This window comes from Xiphias gladius, chromosome 6, assembly GCF_016859285.1.
Source record: "Xiphias gladius isolate SHS-SW01 ecotype Sanya breed wild chromosome 6, ASM1685928v1, whole genome shotgun sequence".
Lineage (NCBI taxonomy): Eukaryota > Metazoa > Chordata > Actinopteri > Istiophoriformes > Xiphiidae > Xiphias > Xiphias gladius.
The window spans coordinates 15,488,739-15,504,545 of NC_053405.1; the positions used below are offsets into that span (position 1 = coordinate 15,488,739).

The 15,807-nt window shown below is 39.1% G+C and overlaps 2 protein-coding genes across 3 annotated transcripts; both read right to left on the bottom strand.

The window, feature by feature from the left end:
• Positions 1-3,037: 3,037 nt before the first annotated feature.
• Positions 3,038-8,300, bottom strand: lrrc15 (leucine rich repeat containing 15). 2 transcript variants are annotated; one of them, XM_040129323.1, is made up of 2 exons: positions 8,085-8,300; positions 3,038-5,312 (listed from the first exon to the last, which is right to left on the bottom strand). In XM_040129323.1, exon 2 carries the CDS (start codon positions 5,303-5,305, stop codon positions 3,593-3,595), a length of 1,713 nt encoding a protein of 570 aa, XP_039985257.1. In that variant the 5' UTR covers positions 5,306-5,312; positions 8,085-8,300; the 3' UTR covers positions 3,038-3,592. The 2 variants fall into 2 exon arrangements, with proteins under 2 accessions (XP_039985257.1, XP_039985258.1); XM_040129324.1 differs by lacking the exon at positions 8,085-8,300 and adding an exon at positions 8,000-8,074.
• Positions 8,301-12,930: 4,630 nt separating this feature from the next.
• Positions 12,931-15,211, bottom strand: LOC120790741 (platelet glycoprotein V). The gene is made up of 3 exons (XM_040128569.1): positions 15,190-15,211; positions 13,246-14,846; positions 12,931-13,200 (listed from the first exon to the last, which is right to left on the bottom strand). The coding sequence occupies exons 1-3, from the start codon at positions 15,209-15,211 to the stop codon at positions 12,931-12,933; spliced, it is 1,893 nt and encodes a 630-aa protein (XP_039984503.1).
• Positions 15,212-15,807: the final 596 nt, after the last annotated feature.

The window sequence follows — 15,807 nt, forward strand, 5'->3', positions numbered from 1 at the left end:
TTGTGTCTGGGAATGTCATGGTAGTTGTGGGAGTCGTTGTGGTGGTGGTTAAGAGAGTAGTTGTGGAGGGAAGGGTGGGGCAAATAAACTGATCTTCTGTTAAGGATTTGATTTCCTGCCCTTTTAGATCATCTGGATACTCACAGACCACAGGGGAATGAATCTTGTCAGAGTTCGCTTTTATCCAGAGGTGAAAAGAAATCAGATTACAGTCACAGTGCCAAGGGTTGTCACTGAGGTAAAGGTTTTTGAGGTTTGTTAAAGGCTCAAAAATACCCTTAGGAAGTGTCTGGAGGTCGTTGTGAGCTAGCTTTAGTTTGGTCAGTGACTGTAGCTTTTGAAACACATCTGCATCCAAAGACTTTATCTTGTTGTTCTGTAGTATCAGCTCTTTCAGCTTCTCGGGGCCTTCAAGGTTTTCAGCCGATAAGCTAACAAGTTGATTTTGAGATAGATCCAGCATCTGGACTTTCTTTAGGGGGCTGAATATTCCTTTAGGAAGAGTGCGGAGATTGTTTCTGCTGAGGCTCAACTTAGTCAGTTGAGGCATTTCTCCAAAAAGCACTGGTGGTAGTCTTGTCAGTTTATTCTTCTGTAGGTTCAGAGTATTAAGCTTAGGGAAGCCAACGAAAAATTCTTGAGGTAAACCAGTCAGAAGGTTACTATCCAATGTGATCTTGTGTAGTTCGTCTTTATGTGGAAATAGATTTGGTGGTAATTCTGCTATTTTGTTTCCTTGTAAGGCAATTTCCGTCAAGTGTGGTAAATTTTGAAAAATCCCTTCAGGAACGGTGGTCAGCTGATTCTCATAAAGCCGTAGTATTTGAAGTTTGTTTATGTTTGAGAACCAGTCTGCAGATGCACTGGAAAGATTGTTTTTAGCTAAATGGAGTGACGTAAGGTTTTCAAGATCATCAAACAGCCCATCTTCTATCGATCCGATCTCGTTCCCATGTAACTGGATCTCTGTTACATTTTTAAGGCCGTCAAACAAGCCTTTCTCCAAACTACGGAGCTTGTTGAACTTTAGTATAATCTTCTCCAGGTTGCTGAGGTCTTTAAATACTCCCACTGGGATCGACATTAACGGAGTGCTGGAGATCTCAATGTGCTTGAGGGATACCAAACCTTCAAAAGCTCCTGGCTCAATAGATAACGTGTGAGTGTTCATGAACTCCACCTTTTCAAGCTGGGGGTTTTTAGCAAAGGCTGCTTTGGGGATTGTTGCAAGATGGCTTTCCAAAAAGAAAACCTCTGTTACACCTGATTTCAACTTGTCAGGAATTTCTGTTGTAGATTCAGAATAAAAAGCCTGGTTCTCTTTGGGACAGTCTGTCACTTTGCTGCATTTTTGTTTTTGAGTCAGTAAAGACTCAAACAGTAAAAGCAGAAAAAGAACAATGATTTCTCCTCTTGACATGCCGTTCACTATGAAAAGAAAAACAATTGTGTGATAATGTATAACTTATCAAATTGAGTACATAAAATTTTGACCTTGTGCACGGTTTTTTTGTGATACCTAATCAGTAACATTATAATAAGCTTTGCCATGTTGTCATTAAATCTATGTTCTGTTACGCTCAAATACTAAAGAAACATTGACCTACCTGATTATTTCCTGTCCCAGGATAAAGCAGAAGGTTGTTAAATCAGCCGAGACATAAACAAACTCAGTCTCATTAGTTATTTTCTGTCATGATGTTGGGCAGCAGGTCTCGTTTGTGGTGCATCCCACATGAGGTGTGGTGTAACGTACATCTGCAGCTTGAGATAAGAGCAGGGACGGACGGGTTTTAAAGTTTCAGCCTATACCTACACTGCTCTGCAGCATGGCTTTAAAATTACATAATGGATATAATTTTTTCTTATAATCACTGACATTCCACATCTATATCACATCTTTAAACTGTTCATTTTCAATATTCTGAATATTCTAAATTAAAGTAGTTTTCAAAACAGTGTGTTCTGCCAATGAGTTGAATGTTGATTTTAAACTTGGATGATTAAACTTTTGCCACTGAGTCCATAAACAAGACTGCAGTAGCCACCAGCCTGATGTATATGTGAGGTTATTCACCTAGAACAGTAGTATAAACAGCAGTTTTTCTTTTTAAAAGTTTGAACATTCTTCACATACTTTAAACACTAACACACTCTATGGTATGTAAACATTTTGATGCATCTGTTCCCACATCAGGACAGGCAGAAACAAAGTAAAACTCTAAATATCCCCAATGTTCTTCCAGTTCACATGCAGTTATCTCCGGTTTGTTGATTATGTTTTGTTTTAACTTCTTTAGCAGATCATTGTTATTGCCAGTTAACAAATAGAGAAAACATACATAACAACGTTTGTGATTCTTTTGTTTTGTTGGAATTTTAGTATTTAGCCAAAATATTCTCAAACATTAGTTGGACTTCCAGTAGATGGCAGTGTTTTATATAGAATTCATTATTGGCCGAAGTTATTACCAGTGCTAAATGTACACTATCACTCCAATACTCTGTGTTTATGAAAAATAACATAGTTTGCTGATAGACTGCTGTGAATACAAAGCCCAAAGGTTTTGGTACAGTATCATGCTGTGCCTCCTTCCCCTCACCATGAAGACTAACAAATCTACTTAGTCTCTACTGGTGATTTAAAAAAAAATCATGTGACGTCTAAGTGGTTTCAACAGGATCAGCATCCTACAAAAAGCAGGCCATAACATGCTGTATGAATAACAAAATCTCACAATACTTTTAGGTGTGTTAATGTATGTATTTTTCTTTCCTTTTACTTCATCTAATACAAGGTATAACAGTATGCCAGTGTAATACTACTTCCTTTTATAACTTAACCTTTATTTTGTGGGTAAACCTATTTTTCACAAGCATGAAAGAGTTTTAACCTCCACCACATCCCTGAATAACGTGTAAATAAAGGATAACTTGCTGTCAGATTCTGGGAGAAAGTTTATATGTTTGTATGTTAAAACATGAATTGCTTAGTTCAGTAAATGATTACTACAACAGAAGATTGCTCCAACTAAAAGCAGTCCATTTATTCAATGTATAGTAGCATTTGCATGGTATTGTGTTACAGAGGAATAAAAATTACATATTTGATTTTTTATGGATAGCCCTTTTGCGAAAATGTGAAGTGTCTCCTAAATGTATTGTTGTTAGCAGAAAAAGGTATTTTCAAACTGTAATAATTAATAATGAAAAATGAAACACCATTGAACCGAATAATGAGTGCAGTCTAAATTTGACTAAAAGAAGTATACTGTTTCAGTGCATTTGAGTTTACATTCACCAAAGGTCCAGTTTCCCACAAAATGGCATGGTGGTTTTAACAGTTTGCCTTCTTTTTATAGCACACAGTACTTACTGTTAAATGTGATAATTACTAACTGAACACTAATGAATAAAAAAAAGTCTGTTTACTTGTGTTTTCTAGTTGAAGAGGAAGGAGCTGAAGTGGTTCTTTCTATGCTTTTGAGGCTCTAAAATCAATTCTGTGCTCCAGATTTTCCAAGTAAACCACAGTAATCAGCCAACAGTTTCTTTAAAAGTTCTTGGGTTACTGAAGGTGGGATGGTTTGGTCTACAGCACAGAGTTCTTATTTCTGCGGCCTATATTTCCCCTGCCTCTCTTGTTTTTCCTCCAGCATACACAGCTAATGATGATAGTGCTGATGATGACAGTGGACACTACTCCGATGATGATGAGGATTATTGCAGTATCATTAGAAACTGTTCCTTTTTCCCCTTGTCCACTGCTGGTGACCTCCTCGTGCTCTGAGGTGGGTGTGGCCTTGACAGCAGGTGAGGAAGTGCTTCTTCTGGTTGGAGGAGTATTGGGTTTCCTCCTCTTCTCCGTTGATGTAAACACAGGCTCCTCGGTGGAGCTGAGAGGCATCAGGTTCTCATTTTGCAGCTGAGCAATCACTTCACCATTCAGACTGAAAGGTATGTCACACACCACAAGGGTTTGGTTGACCTTTGATGGGTGCTGTCCCAGCCAGTCCCTAAGAGGCAGAATATCCTTGTCACACCTCCACGGGTTCTGTTGTAGGAGTACTTCCTTTGCCATGGTTAGCGCATCTAGACTTTCCTGTGGCAGGTTGGAAAGGGAATTGTTTCGCAGGTCTATCTGTCCTAGGTGGCTCAGGCCCTGCAGAAAACCCAAAGGGAGGGAGCTTATGAAGTTGTGCTCCAAGGAAATGTTGACCAGGCTGGGCAGACGTTGGAAAGTCCCAGCTTGCAGGGTTGTGAGCAGATTGGTGTGAAGTGATACCTCTTTTAGCTGTTCCAACCCTCTAAAGGCCCCAGTCGAAACATAGCTGATCTGGTTGCGACTGAGCACCAGTAGATGCAACTGAGTCAGATTTCTGAATGTGTCATCCTCCACACGGATCAGCCTGTTGTCATACAGCCACAGCTCCTGCAGGGCCATAGGCCCAAACACCCCTGGACCCAGACTCTCTAGCTGGTTTTCATACAGTGAGATTTGGGAAAGGAGGGGCAGATTTAAGAAGATCCCTTGTGGAAGTGATGTAAGCCTGTTGTGGGAGAGGAACAGCTTCTTGAGCTTCAGAGTCTTAGAGAACAGGTCGTGGTGGAGGTGAGTGATTTGATTGTCATTTAGGGATAGTTCCTCTAGGTTTCCAAGGTCATCCAGACTGCCAACAGGGAGTTCCTGTAGCGAGTTTTTACTAAGCCGCAAGCCCTTAAGGTAAGAAAGACCCTTGAATGTCTCTCTAGACAGTTGGCTGATGTTGTTTCCGGAAAGATAAAGGTAATTTAGGTCAGTAAGAGGGTGAAAAGTTTCGACAGGTACAGAAGTGAAAAGGTTCCTACTGAGGTCAAGAGATTTCAGATATTTCAGTGGGGAAAACCAGTTTGGGCGGAGCACCAGGAGTTTGTTGCTCCTCAGATTCAGAGACTCAAGCTTCTGAAGATTTTGGAACAAGGCCTCAGGGAGATCTTGCAGTCCAGTGCCAGTAAACCCTAAGGCACCTATATTCAGAGTGGAATCAAATGTGCCAGGGCGCACTTCCCTCAAAACAGTGTCTTTAATCACAAAGATGCCAAGGGCATTAGAGAAATCAGTGAGGTCCTCTGGTTTCAGAGAGTAGATACTGCAGTTGGAGAAGTAGAGGGTGGTGGTAGACGAGGGCACAGCTGTTGGGAAGTCCAAGAGGCCACTGCAGAGAATTTTGGTTCCTTGACATTTGCATCCATCCGGACATGCCCAAACAACAGCATTGAGGGAACAGAGAAGTAGGAGCACATGAAGGGTCAGTGGCAGGTCCATTTTTTCACTGGAAGAGAAAAAAGAAATGTATTACAAGTTGAAGCTGGTTATGAGTCTTCAAGCAGATTTACAAGGCTAACGGCTTTGTAAATGCTGGCATGGTCATTATGTAATAAATTCACCAAATTTTTTGGCATTTTGCATATCAAACTCAATTAACTTGTCACTGGCAGTACTTTCACTCAGCCTGTCTTTTAATGTCTTTTGTGTCAAAATTAATGTAGATACTTAAGTGAAATTACTTCAGTACTTTTGGGCTTGGAGGTTACAAATTTTTAAAAGAAAGCCAGTTTTAAGAAGGAAAGACGTGCATTTGCACACACTGGGACGGAAAGCCTAGCAAAAAGTTGTATTATGGGAAATGTAGGAAATGTTTGTGGAGTTTTACCGATATTACAGACTAAAAGTCAGATGGTGTCAGCCTCTGCTGTTTTAATTTGGTCCCTTCTTTTTTAAATCGGTCCTTTGCAAGTCCAGTAATTTTAAGGAAGTCCAAATTGCTGGAATACCCCTTTAAGTCATTGCTGAGCTTTGCACCAGTTGAAGTCTTTGTTGTGTTTTTACTTCACTGCAATACTCTCTTTCTCCTCTCCCTGAGAGAACAGCCACAATGGTTATTCTCTGCACTTTAAATCACCACCATAATAAGACAGTTATACTGAAGAAAACTCTAATTAGTAACAGTGTCTCCATGTTGCAGCCTCAGCATTCTTGTTTTAAACAAAAAAAGGCATTAGCATAAATTGATCCTGTGTTGTATTTTGCTGCCTGTGGCTTGGAAAGTTTCCCATCAGCATTGCCAAAAGGACTGACTGGTAAAACACCATGCTTAACAACCTTTTGGCATTAAAAACATTTATTCGTGATTCATGTTCAAAAGCAGTTTTGGAGCTCAAATATGCTTGAAAAGTTTGATGCAGAATGTTTTTAGAAGTAAATGCCCATACTGTTGAGTTTATGCTCGTGATTTGGACATGCTGTTTGGTTTGCTGCCACAAGCAAACATTATTACTATTATTTTTTATCTTTGGTAGGTCTATATCTCAACTTGTCACACTTCTTGCATGTGTTTGAGGCTGAGGCTGTGCTCACTCTTTGCAATAGTAAAGGAGGCTCTTCAGATAAAACTGTGCCAACATAATGGCGTGCTTCTCTGTACAAATCCATTTAAAGTTCTGCAACTTTGGGTTGGCAAGCATGAGTCGTTTCTCAGTGGCTGAGGTGTATTAGGGTGCAGGAGGAGTCTTTCTGAGGAAGTAACTTTCTAAAGAGGCTGTTATGTCCTTCAAATGAGCTCAGCTTTCTTTCTTTCTCTTTCTTTCTTTCTTTCTTTCTTTCTTTCTTTCTTTCTTTCTTTCTTTCTTTCTTTCTTTCTCTCTCTTTCTTCCTTCCTTCCTTCCTTTCTTTCTTTCTTTCACACTAAAGTTGGAGGGTCATAATATCTGAAATACATCCTTTTTTCCATTCACTCTCCTTTTTTGATACATTTTGTACTCATATCTGCTTTCGTTCAAGTGGTGGGGTGCTAGCTCCCTGCTGTGAGAGGGAAATAAATGTTTTCATTGTTAGTAGAACATTATTACTCTGCTATGTTAAAAAGAAAACAAATATTTTTAATCTCTAACCCTATAAACTTGACCTTACTAGTATCGATTTCCCTAAGCCTTAGAAATATATTGGTTATGACCTTCCTTCTCATTTCTTCATATGAGGTTTGTGAGGGGCAATACCAACTGGTTTCATTACATCCCCATTTCCCCTTTTTATTTTAACTGCTGTGAGTGTGAAGGGTCAGGAGTTCACATTTAACTCAGGGATGTGTTTCTTATTATGCAAGTACCTAAATTACTAAAAGTCAGTTATCAGTTGAGTAATGTATTATCTGAACACAGTTCCACTTCAGTTCTGTGTGTTCCATTAGAAAACACCACCACATGCAACTTCAATAGCTTTCAGAAACATGACACATCGTCTCATCACGATTCCCCAACAAAATATCACTGAGAACCGTGGAGCCAGTACGCCTGTTGTGACTCCCCACAAGTATAATTTCAATAATGTTGCCATTTGTGAAACGTGACAACCAAACCATGTTTCCTCTCTGGAATAGAAATTATAATGTCCCAGTCCAGCGAAAACCACTGTCTGCTCTTGCCTGGGACAACCTGGAATGGTCTGCAGTACAGTGTAATGGCTGAAGCATTTCCAGGTCACCATGAATCAAATAGACCCACACAAACACACACATACACACACACACACACACACACACAGATACACACATACACACACGCACCCCACCCCCCCCGCCACAGCTGAAGGATCAGCACTTTGTCTGCCATGAAAAGACTGCACTAGCAGAAGAGAACAGACACTCAGTAGTCACGCCATTGAGCTTTTACCGAGCGTTGATTCATTGTATATATAAAATGGTTTTGTTTATCACTTTAACTGACACAATGTGAGAACTCAATTCCTCAAAAATAGCCCAATCTTTTAACAGACAACTTAATTTATTCGCTTGATTCAGTCCATATTAGGAATCCCAGTAGGTAGTCTCCTGTTTTACACATGAATACACACATTTCTTGGCAAAATCAAAAACTGAATTGCTAGTAACATATTGATCATTAACACTGTCTTATTATCTTATCTTATTTATGATAAATCCCCTTCCCTGAAATATTTACGTACCATGTTTTCCTTGACAAGTATGTTACTAATAAGTACCAATCAGCAGTTTGTTTACCAGGACAGCATGCCGTTGAGCAGAACTTACCTCCAGTAGTGGCTGACGACTGAGCGAACAGACAATGAGTTGGTGTGGTTTTCTTTTATGTACGTCCCCCCCTTCCTCCTCAGCTTCACAAATCCTCTGATGAAAGTTTTCCAGCACTCTCTGAGTCTCACAGCATCACATTTTCCTACTGTTCGTCATCACTTGATTCTCTTCATCAGTCAGTTTTTTAGGTTTTTTTCTTTGTTTTTGTTTTTTGTTTTTTTTTTTGCCCTGAGCTCATGAAATCTGCAGGTTCTTTCTCTGAAGCTTCACTATCACTGTTCACCACACGCTCACACTCACACTCACATTTTTCGGGGGATCAGGCAATGGGGAAGCCCCACCCTCTGGAAATGGATTTGTGTTTATGTGGGAAATAGAAAACTTCTAATAGGATGTGTGGATCTGTATTTCATCTTACAGGATCCACATATTTTCAATTATGTAACTACATGTTTTTCTTGTCTTCTTCCATGAAAAGAAGGTATCTTTGTTTTGGAGGATAGTGTTACAGGGAGGTTTAGAATTTGGTGTGGTTAAAGACAATAGAATTGTTTTTGTGGTTTTTTTTGTGAAATAGTTTTGCTTGTGTTTCCCCTCTTGTTTTGGTTGTGCAAATTTAAGCATCAGCTGCACATAGTATCTTTGGTATGACGTCCCTGATTTGGGCACTTGGCAGACTTGGACGTGTTCACAAAACCACTGTTAGGAGATTACAGATTGCGAGATGATCCAAAAAAAATCCAAACAACCAGCACAGTTGTGGTCAGACTCTTTTGTTGCAAAAATAGTGAACTTTCAGTACTGTATAATTCTGGATAAAATTATGTGATGAGGCTTTCCCTGCTATTGCAGAGAGCCTCTGTTTGTGTGTATACACAATATGTGGGCATATGAAACTGACTAAATCATAAATATCCAGATTGTATCCCGAATCATTCAAGTATGCTCAGTATGGCAGAACACACAACATCGGCTCTGAAAATGTTCTTTTAAGGATTTGTTTTTCTCTGAACCTGTCCATGTAAATTCAGTGTGATTTGTCTGTGGTGCTGAAATGTAAAATGTTGTGTTCTTCAATAAATCAGTGGAAAAGACAAAAAAAAACCCAAAAAAACAGTGAACAGTGAGTGTCGGTTTTAAGATTCCTGTGTTGTTGTGTTGTTCTAAGTAAATCCATCTGTTAAGTAACATGACAAACTCTCTCTTTACCACAGAAAACAGATAGTGAAGGTGGAGCCAGCAGGAGCCTGCAGTTTTCTGATATTTGTTGTAAAGATAAAGGAAGATATATTGAAGATAAAGTAATAACTGTACTGCAGCAGTACATACCAGTGTTTTATAATTGACATAACTCACCAAAGCCAGTTGACAAAATCATCATGAAGACCTTTTACCATTAAAATTGCCCACACATGATTCTCTGTATAGCAAAACGGAATGGAAGAACATCCCATGTATATCCCATAATGTTCATATTATAGTTTTCCAAACTTGGATATAACCTCAGTCGTGTGTCAAAACAAACAAATGACAGTCCTGGGATACTATCTTCACTTCTCTTTTCGAGCATATGTGAACTTGGATACTGTCCTCTTGAAAATTACAGTTTACTGTCTTAGCTCCCATACTTCCCGTACACTTTCAGTATACATCCATTTCCATTTGAAGAGCATTTCAGTAGCTAAAAAATACCAATGAATTTGCTGCAGGAGTGTTTCAACCAGATGGTCAAGAGTTACAAATACAAAGGCAGTAATGGCCCCTGACTGATGGGCCTGTATGGATAAAAGTCTGAGTTACAGTAACAGCCATTCCTAGGGGCCCTACATGGTAATATGTAATAAGTGTATATTTTCTCCAAAAGATTTGGAAATGAATGTTTACCTAGCTAAATTGGTCATGTCCATACTTTCAACTTGGCTTCATGACAAAACAATTCCATTTAAATGGGAACCAGTTAGAGATCAAAAATAAACATAACAGTAACGTTATTGTAGCTGTCTTGGGCAAATGTTTTAGCTAAGACTACATTTTGTTAAAGTCAGAACTGCTGTCTAACAGTTAATTATTGGACCTTAGAGGATTATCGCTGTACCCTACAGCCAAGAGTCTGCTAAGACCAGGGTTAAAAATGTGCTGTGGAAAATCTCTCTGGATACCAGGTTAAAATAAGTTCATCACAGTTATTTTTCGGATGTGTGATATCAACAGGTTTTTCCACTTTCCACTTGTTTTTCACTGTGGTGAAATAGTGTGTGACACCTGCAGTGCAATTTTCTGTCACCATGCTCATCCTCTCTCATTGTGTGTGTGTGTGTGTGTGTGTGTGTGTGTGTGTGTGTGTGTGTGTGTGTGTGTGTGTGTGTGTGTGTGTGTGTGTGTGAGTGTGTGTGTGTGTGTGTGTGTGTGTGTGTGTGTGTGTGTATGCTCACTGTTGTATAAGCTCAGTGTACTGGAAAGGCCTAATCACCCGTTGTCATAGCAATGAACTTGGGTGCTGTACACCAATTCATCTTCTTTTGTTTGCTGTTTGTTTTAAAGTCCAATCACTTCTCGTGGAATTCATGGCATCCAGTGTCATTTTGTGAAGGTTTAAAAGCTTCGAAAGCTTTTTTGACCAGCAGTCGAACATTCTCTGTTGTTTCGCCCCATAAGAACAATGGTATCAGTCTAATGTGTAATTGTAAATACAACTGGTTTCAAATATAACTTTAGCTGTATGACCTTTATTTGCCTTTGTAATCTTCTCCAATTTTCTTGTGTAAAAAAATTTGCATGAAAACTTTAGGATGAAATTAAGAGCCAAAACTTTTCTCAAACTTTTTCTAGGTTATATTTTAAGTTTTGTCATGAGTAATCTTGGATACCACTCCAAAAAAAAGCAGTCATCGCTGTATGCAGAATTTTGTGGGGGTTTTTTTCATAATGGAGTCTTGTGAAATTACAGGGCACTGTTTTGCAAAAGAAAGTAATTACAAAAGTTATTTTGCTCCATTACCTTGTGAAATCTGAAAGATGACTGGTTAACAGCTTCCTGTTTTAAAGGCTGATACAATAAGGAAGGTGTGCTCTTCCTGGTTTCCAAGATAGGATGCACTTAGGAAAAGCATATTTCCTCTTTTGGGAAAGCACATTCATTAAAATGCCCCTCTATTATTCACCTGTAGAGAGGAAATCCAAATAGGAACAAGATTGGATCATAAAACACACTGCAGTGCTGGAACAGGCTACACAAGAGTAAGGTTTCTTAAAAATACTTTAATAACTTTTAATTTTACTGGTAGAAATATAAAAAATATGACCAAATTGCAACAAACATCTGAGCTCCCTTACCGCTATTGCTGCCAAATAACAGTGTGCGAATGTACAGATAGTGAGAAGAAGTAAAGAATAAGACCAAAAGAATTAGATATTCCTGTATGTATGACCCATAGACTGTCTTCATTATGATATTGATACTGATAGTGGTTCTCATTACTACAATGTGATGTCTGGCCTTGGTCAGATCCAAACCGATAACAGATGTAGAGCAAAATGTACTTTTAATTACTGATGGGAGAAGCAGGAATAACATCATTATGGTGTAGCTCGATGGGAAGTTTATATGTCTCCATTGCAGGAAATCAGATCTTCTACTCACAAAAAAGCATTTTCTATCTGCCAAAATGTCGAGAAAGAAAGAAAGAAAGAAAGAAAGAAAGACAGAAAAAAAGAGAAAGAAAGAGAATAGGAAAGAGAAAAAGAACAAAAGAAACAAAGAAGGAGAGACAAAAAGAGAAGTTAAGAAAGAGAAAGAAAGAGGAAATAAATAAAGATAAAATTATTTAGTCAGAAATTTGCTTGATTGCTCAAACATTGCAGTAACACTGCTTTGAGGCTGTCATTGTTCTTCATGCAGTTTGAAGCTTTAACCACTAGAGGGGAAAAAAATCACCTGTGATTACAATTGATTACGGGGGCTTGGTTTTGTTTATGGTGCTTAAAGTTTCACTCTGCATAGGTTTGCCTTAGTCCTAAGGAAAAAAACTGAGAAATAAAATATGGAAAACTTGAAAATGCAGTTAGTCATAGTATGTATAAACCTTCATGCATGCAACCTTAAGACAAGTAGCTAGCAAAGGAAGAATGTCAGAAAGAAAGTTTTATTTCGTGTTTATTTTAAAGCTTAAATCTGGCTGAAGGCTGAAACTAGCAGTTATTTTAACTATTGATGGATCTGGCTAATATTTTCCAGATAAATGCAGTAAATTCATTGTGTAGTTGCAAAATGCCAAAAGTAGTGTAAAACAACTATCACAACCTGCCAGAGCACAAAGTGATGTCTTTAGATTGCCAGTTTGTGGAACCAACAGTCCAAAATCCAGAGAGACGTCATTTACTTACATACAAGACAAAGAAGAGCAGAGCATTTGAAAAGCTGAGGCCAGAAATGTTTTTGCATTTTTGCTAGAAAAATGACTGAAACGAATGAACAAAAAAGTTGCTGATTTAGTTGACTATTTGATTAATCAACCAATCCTTACAGCTCTACATAAATTATATAAAATTATGACCAAATGATTAGTACAAAATGTTGATTTACACAGCTCTGTTTTTAAAGCTTATAAACAGTATTGTATATTGTATTCTATAATATTTGATTATTCTATATAGTATTATTATTATTATTATTATTACTTTATTTTTTAATGTTACAATATTTTATTCCAAGTCTAGCAGTCCTAAAGTAACACTTGAAGATGCAACTTAATCATCATCAAGAAAAGCAACAAACAATAATAATCTTTTATGAAAGGACAGTTTATCTTGGACTCTCGTGCACCAGGCCTGATAACATGTTTGGTTACCCTTCATTATGTGCACACTCGTCCTTTAGCTTATCTATGGTCTTGCTAAGGAGATACATGCCATATATGGCAGCAAGAATGAAGAACAAGCCTGCGGCCACAAGGAAGATATGGCAAAACATGAGGAACCAGGCCAAGGCTGTATATGAGGGCAGGAACCACAGATACACCCAGCCCCTGTGAAGGTTGTGGTGAACAAACTCAGGCCCCTGTTCAATCACAAGACGGTCATAGAAAGAAGGCGACATGTAATAAGTTGAGTGAGTCTCAGCAATGAGAAGAAACTCTTCATTGGGTAGACCAGTGGTTACAGTGTGGAGGGATGTTGAGAGTGTTGTGGCATCGGGGCTGGTTGAAGCTGCAGGCTTGGTGGTTGCTGGGATGGTGACTTGTTGGGTAGTTCCTTGAGTGGCGGTTGATGTTGTTCCGGGTGGTGTGGTTGTTGAAGCAGGTCTTTGTCCACTGGTTGAAAAATAACTTGGGACCTTCTTAGCATCGCAAAAGTTGAACTCTTCATCACGCAGAGAGCCAATTGTTCGGAGCAGTTGGTACACTGGACTATGACATATCACATCCTGTTTGTCAATGACCACATGTTCGTTATGTCTTATCCATCTTGCAATACCTCTAATGCTACAAGTACAGTCCCAGATGTTGCCACTCAGAGTAAGAGCCCTCAAAACTGTATTTGACAAGAAAATATCTCCTGGAAGAGTCTTGAGGTCGTTATTCTTCAAATCAATGGTCATAAGCCCTCGAAGGCCCTGAAAAATGCTTTCTGGTAGATTCTTCAGCTTATTGTTACTGAGAAACACTATGCCCAGTGTGGTTAATCTCCAGAACAGCTGAGGATGTAGATAATGGAGGTTGTTGGATTTCAGCGAGAGCTTCTGAAGGTTGGGAAGGCAGCAGAATAGGTCTGAAGGCAACTCCCTCAGTTTGTCATTAAAATGTAAGTTAAGGCTCAGCAGCCCAGACATGTTGGAGAATAAATTTCCAGGAACAGTAGTGAGATTAGTATTATACAGATAAAATTCTCTCATCTCAGGCATGTGACCCATCAGGTGGTCTGGTAGAGATAGCAGCGGGTTTTTATAAATGGTAAGCTTGCTCAGCTTGGGCATATTATAAAAGCTTTTTTCCGGGATAGCCTGAAGTCGGTTGGAGGACAAGGTGAGGACCTTCAGGTTCCTCAGTGACCAGAACACCTGAGGTTGAAGGCTGGCAATCTGGTTGTGGTGGATTTTTAGCTCCTCAAGGTTGACAAGTCCATCAAACATCGCAGCTTCTAGCACCTCCAGCTCATTGTTATAGATCATCAGGTGGCTAAGTTTGGTCAAGGAGCGAAAAATGGTGAGTGGAAGCTTCTTTATGGAGTTCCTGCCAAGGTTAAGAAAGGTAAGGTTGGTCAGTCCGTTAAAAACTTCTGAAGCAAGACTAGTCAGTTTGTTGCGGCTCAGGTCCAGATCCTGCAGCCTGACAAGTCCGTTAAACATTTCCGGAGCAATGGTTTCCAACTGGTTTCCATCTAAATGCAGCTGCTCCAGAGTGGTCAGTGGACTGAACACTCGAGCAGGAAGGGTAGAGAGATCGTTGGATGACAGCTTGATAGACTTGAGCTGTGGAGCAGCGTGGAAGGCCAGTGGATGGATAGTGTGTAGTTGGCTGTTAGTCAGACTGAAGCGCAACAGGAGGTCCTGGTTTTCCAGGCTCTGCTCATTTATGATCTTCATGTTTGTGTCGTTGAGCTGCAGTAGGTATGTTTGGACAGGCAGCTGCTTTGGTATATCTGTGATGGTGTAGCCAACACACTTGACGGCTCCTATAAAGTTGCACAGGCAGCTTCTGGGACAGATCATGTTGCAGGTGAGGTGCGGCAGTGTGAAGAGGATAAGAATCAACCGCAAGGGGCCTGGGCATTTGAAATAAAGACAAATTTAAACAAATATGATCAAATTTGAAATTACACTTTTATTGTAAATGTTTGTCTCATTAATATCATCTAAAATAGCAGTGTAAGGTAATAATCTTCCTCTATCTATCCAAAAGGCCTACATTTTTCTTCAACACAAATTTTATCAGGTCAGTTTTAATGCGAATCTGGAATTCAATACTTGACATACTTCTCCAAGAGTAATTATCAAAGAAATAAGTTAAAGTGTTCTTCACTTAACAGTCTAAGACCAAAGCTATGGCTAAAATGACTTGGGTTAAATCAAAAGAAGAAAAAAGAAAAAATTAACTGTTCTACCAACCTCTGAAGTAAGAATCCGTCATCTCCCGTTTGATACTGTAATGATGATGCTTTGTGCTGCTCTTGGGGCTGGAGGTGTCTGGAGGAGCTGGGCACCCTCTGTCTATCAAGTCACCCTGCCCCCTGCTTAGCCACAATTACACCACCCATCTTTCATGCTACTCCGACCAGTGCCCTAACCTCCCAGTCCCTTCTACCTGGCACCTTCGACTTTGAACGATATGAGGACATCAGACTTTTGAAATGACTTTATTCATTAAGTTTATTTCACCAGACATAACACTTATTTTATTAGACTTCTTTATATTGAATTTATTACATACATTACTGTACTGGTCCCATCATAATGTTTTTGTTGGATTATAATCCCATTAGTTTAAAGTTTATGAGTTTACCTAACTGTTACTAACTTTTGTAATTGCCAATTTCCTATATTAAGCTCCTTGCACCCTCTGTTTGAATTGCCTTTTATTTTCCTTATATGGAAAGTTTGTGGGGAGGTTTTTTTTTGTCTTCTTGGAGAGTTTGGGTTGGGTTGGGAACTGTAAAGTCTATCGTATATTATATTTAGCTATACATTATAAAAAAAAACTCAAAAAAAATTATATGAATGACACAG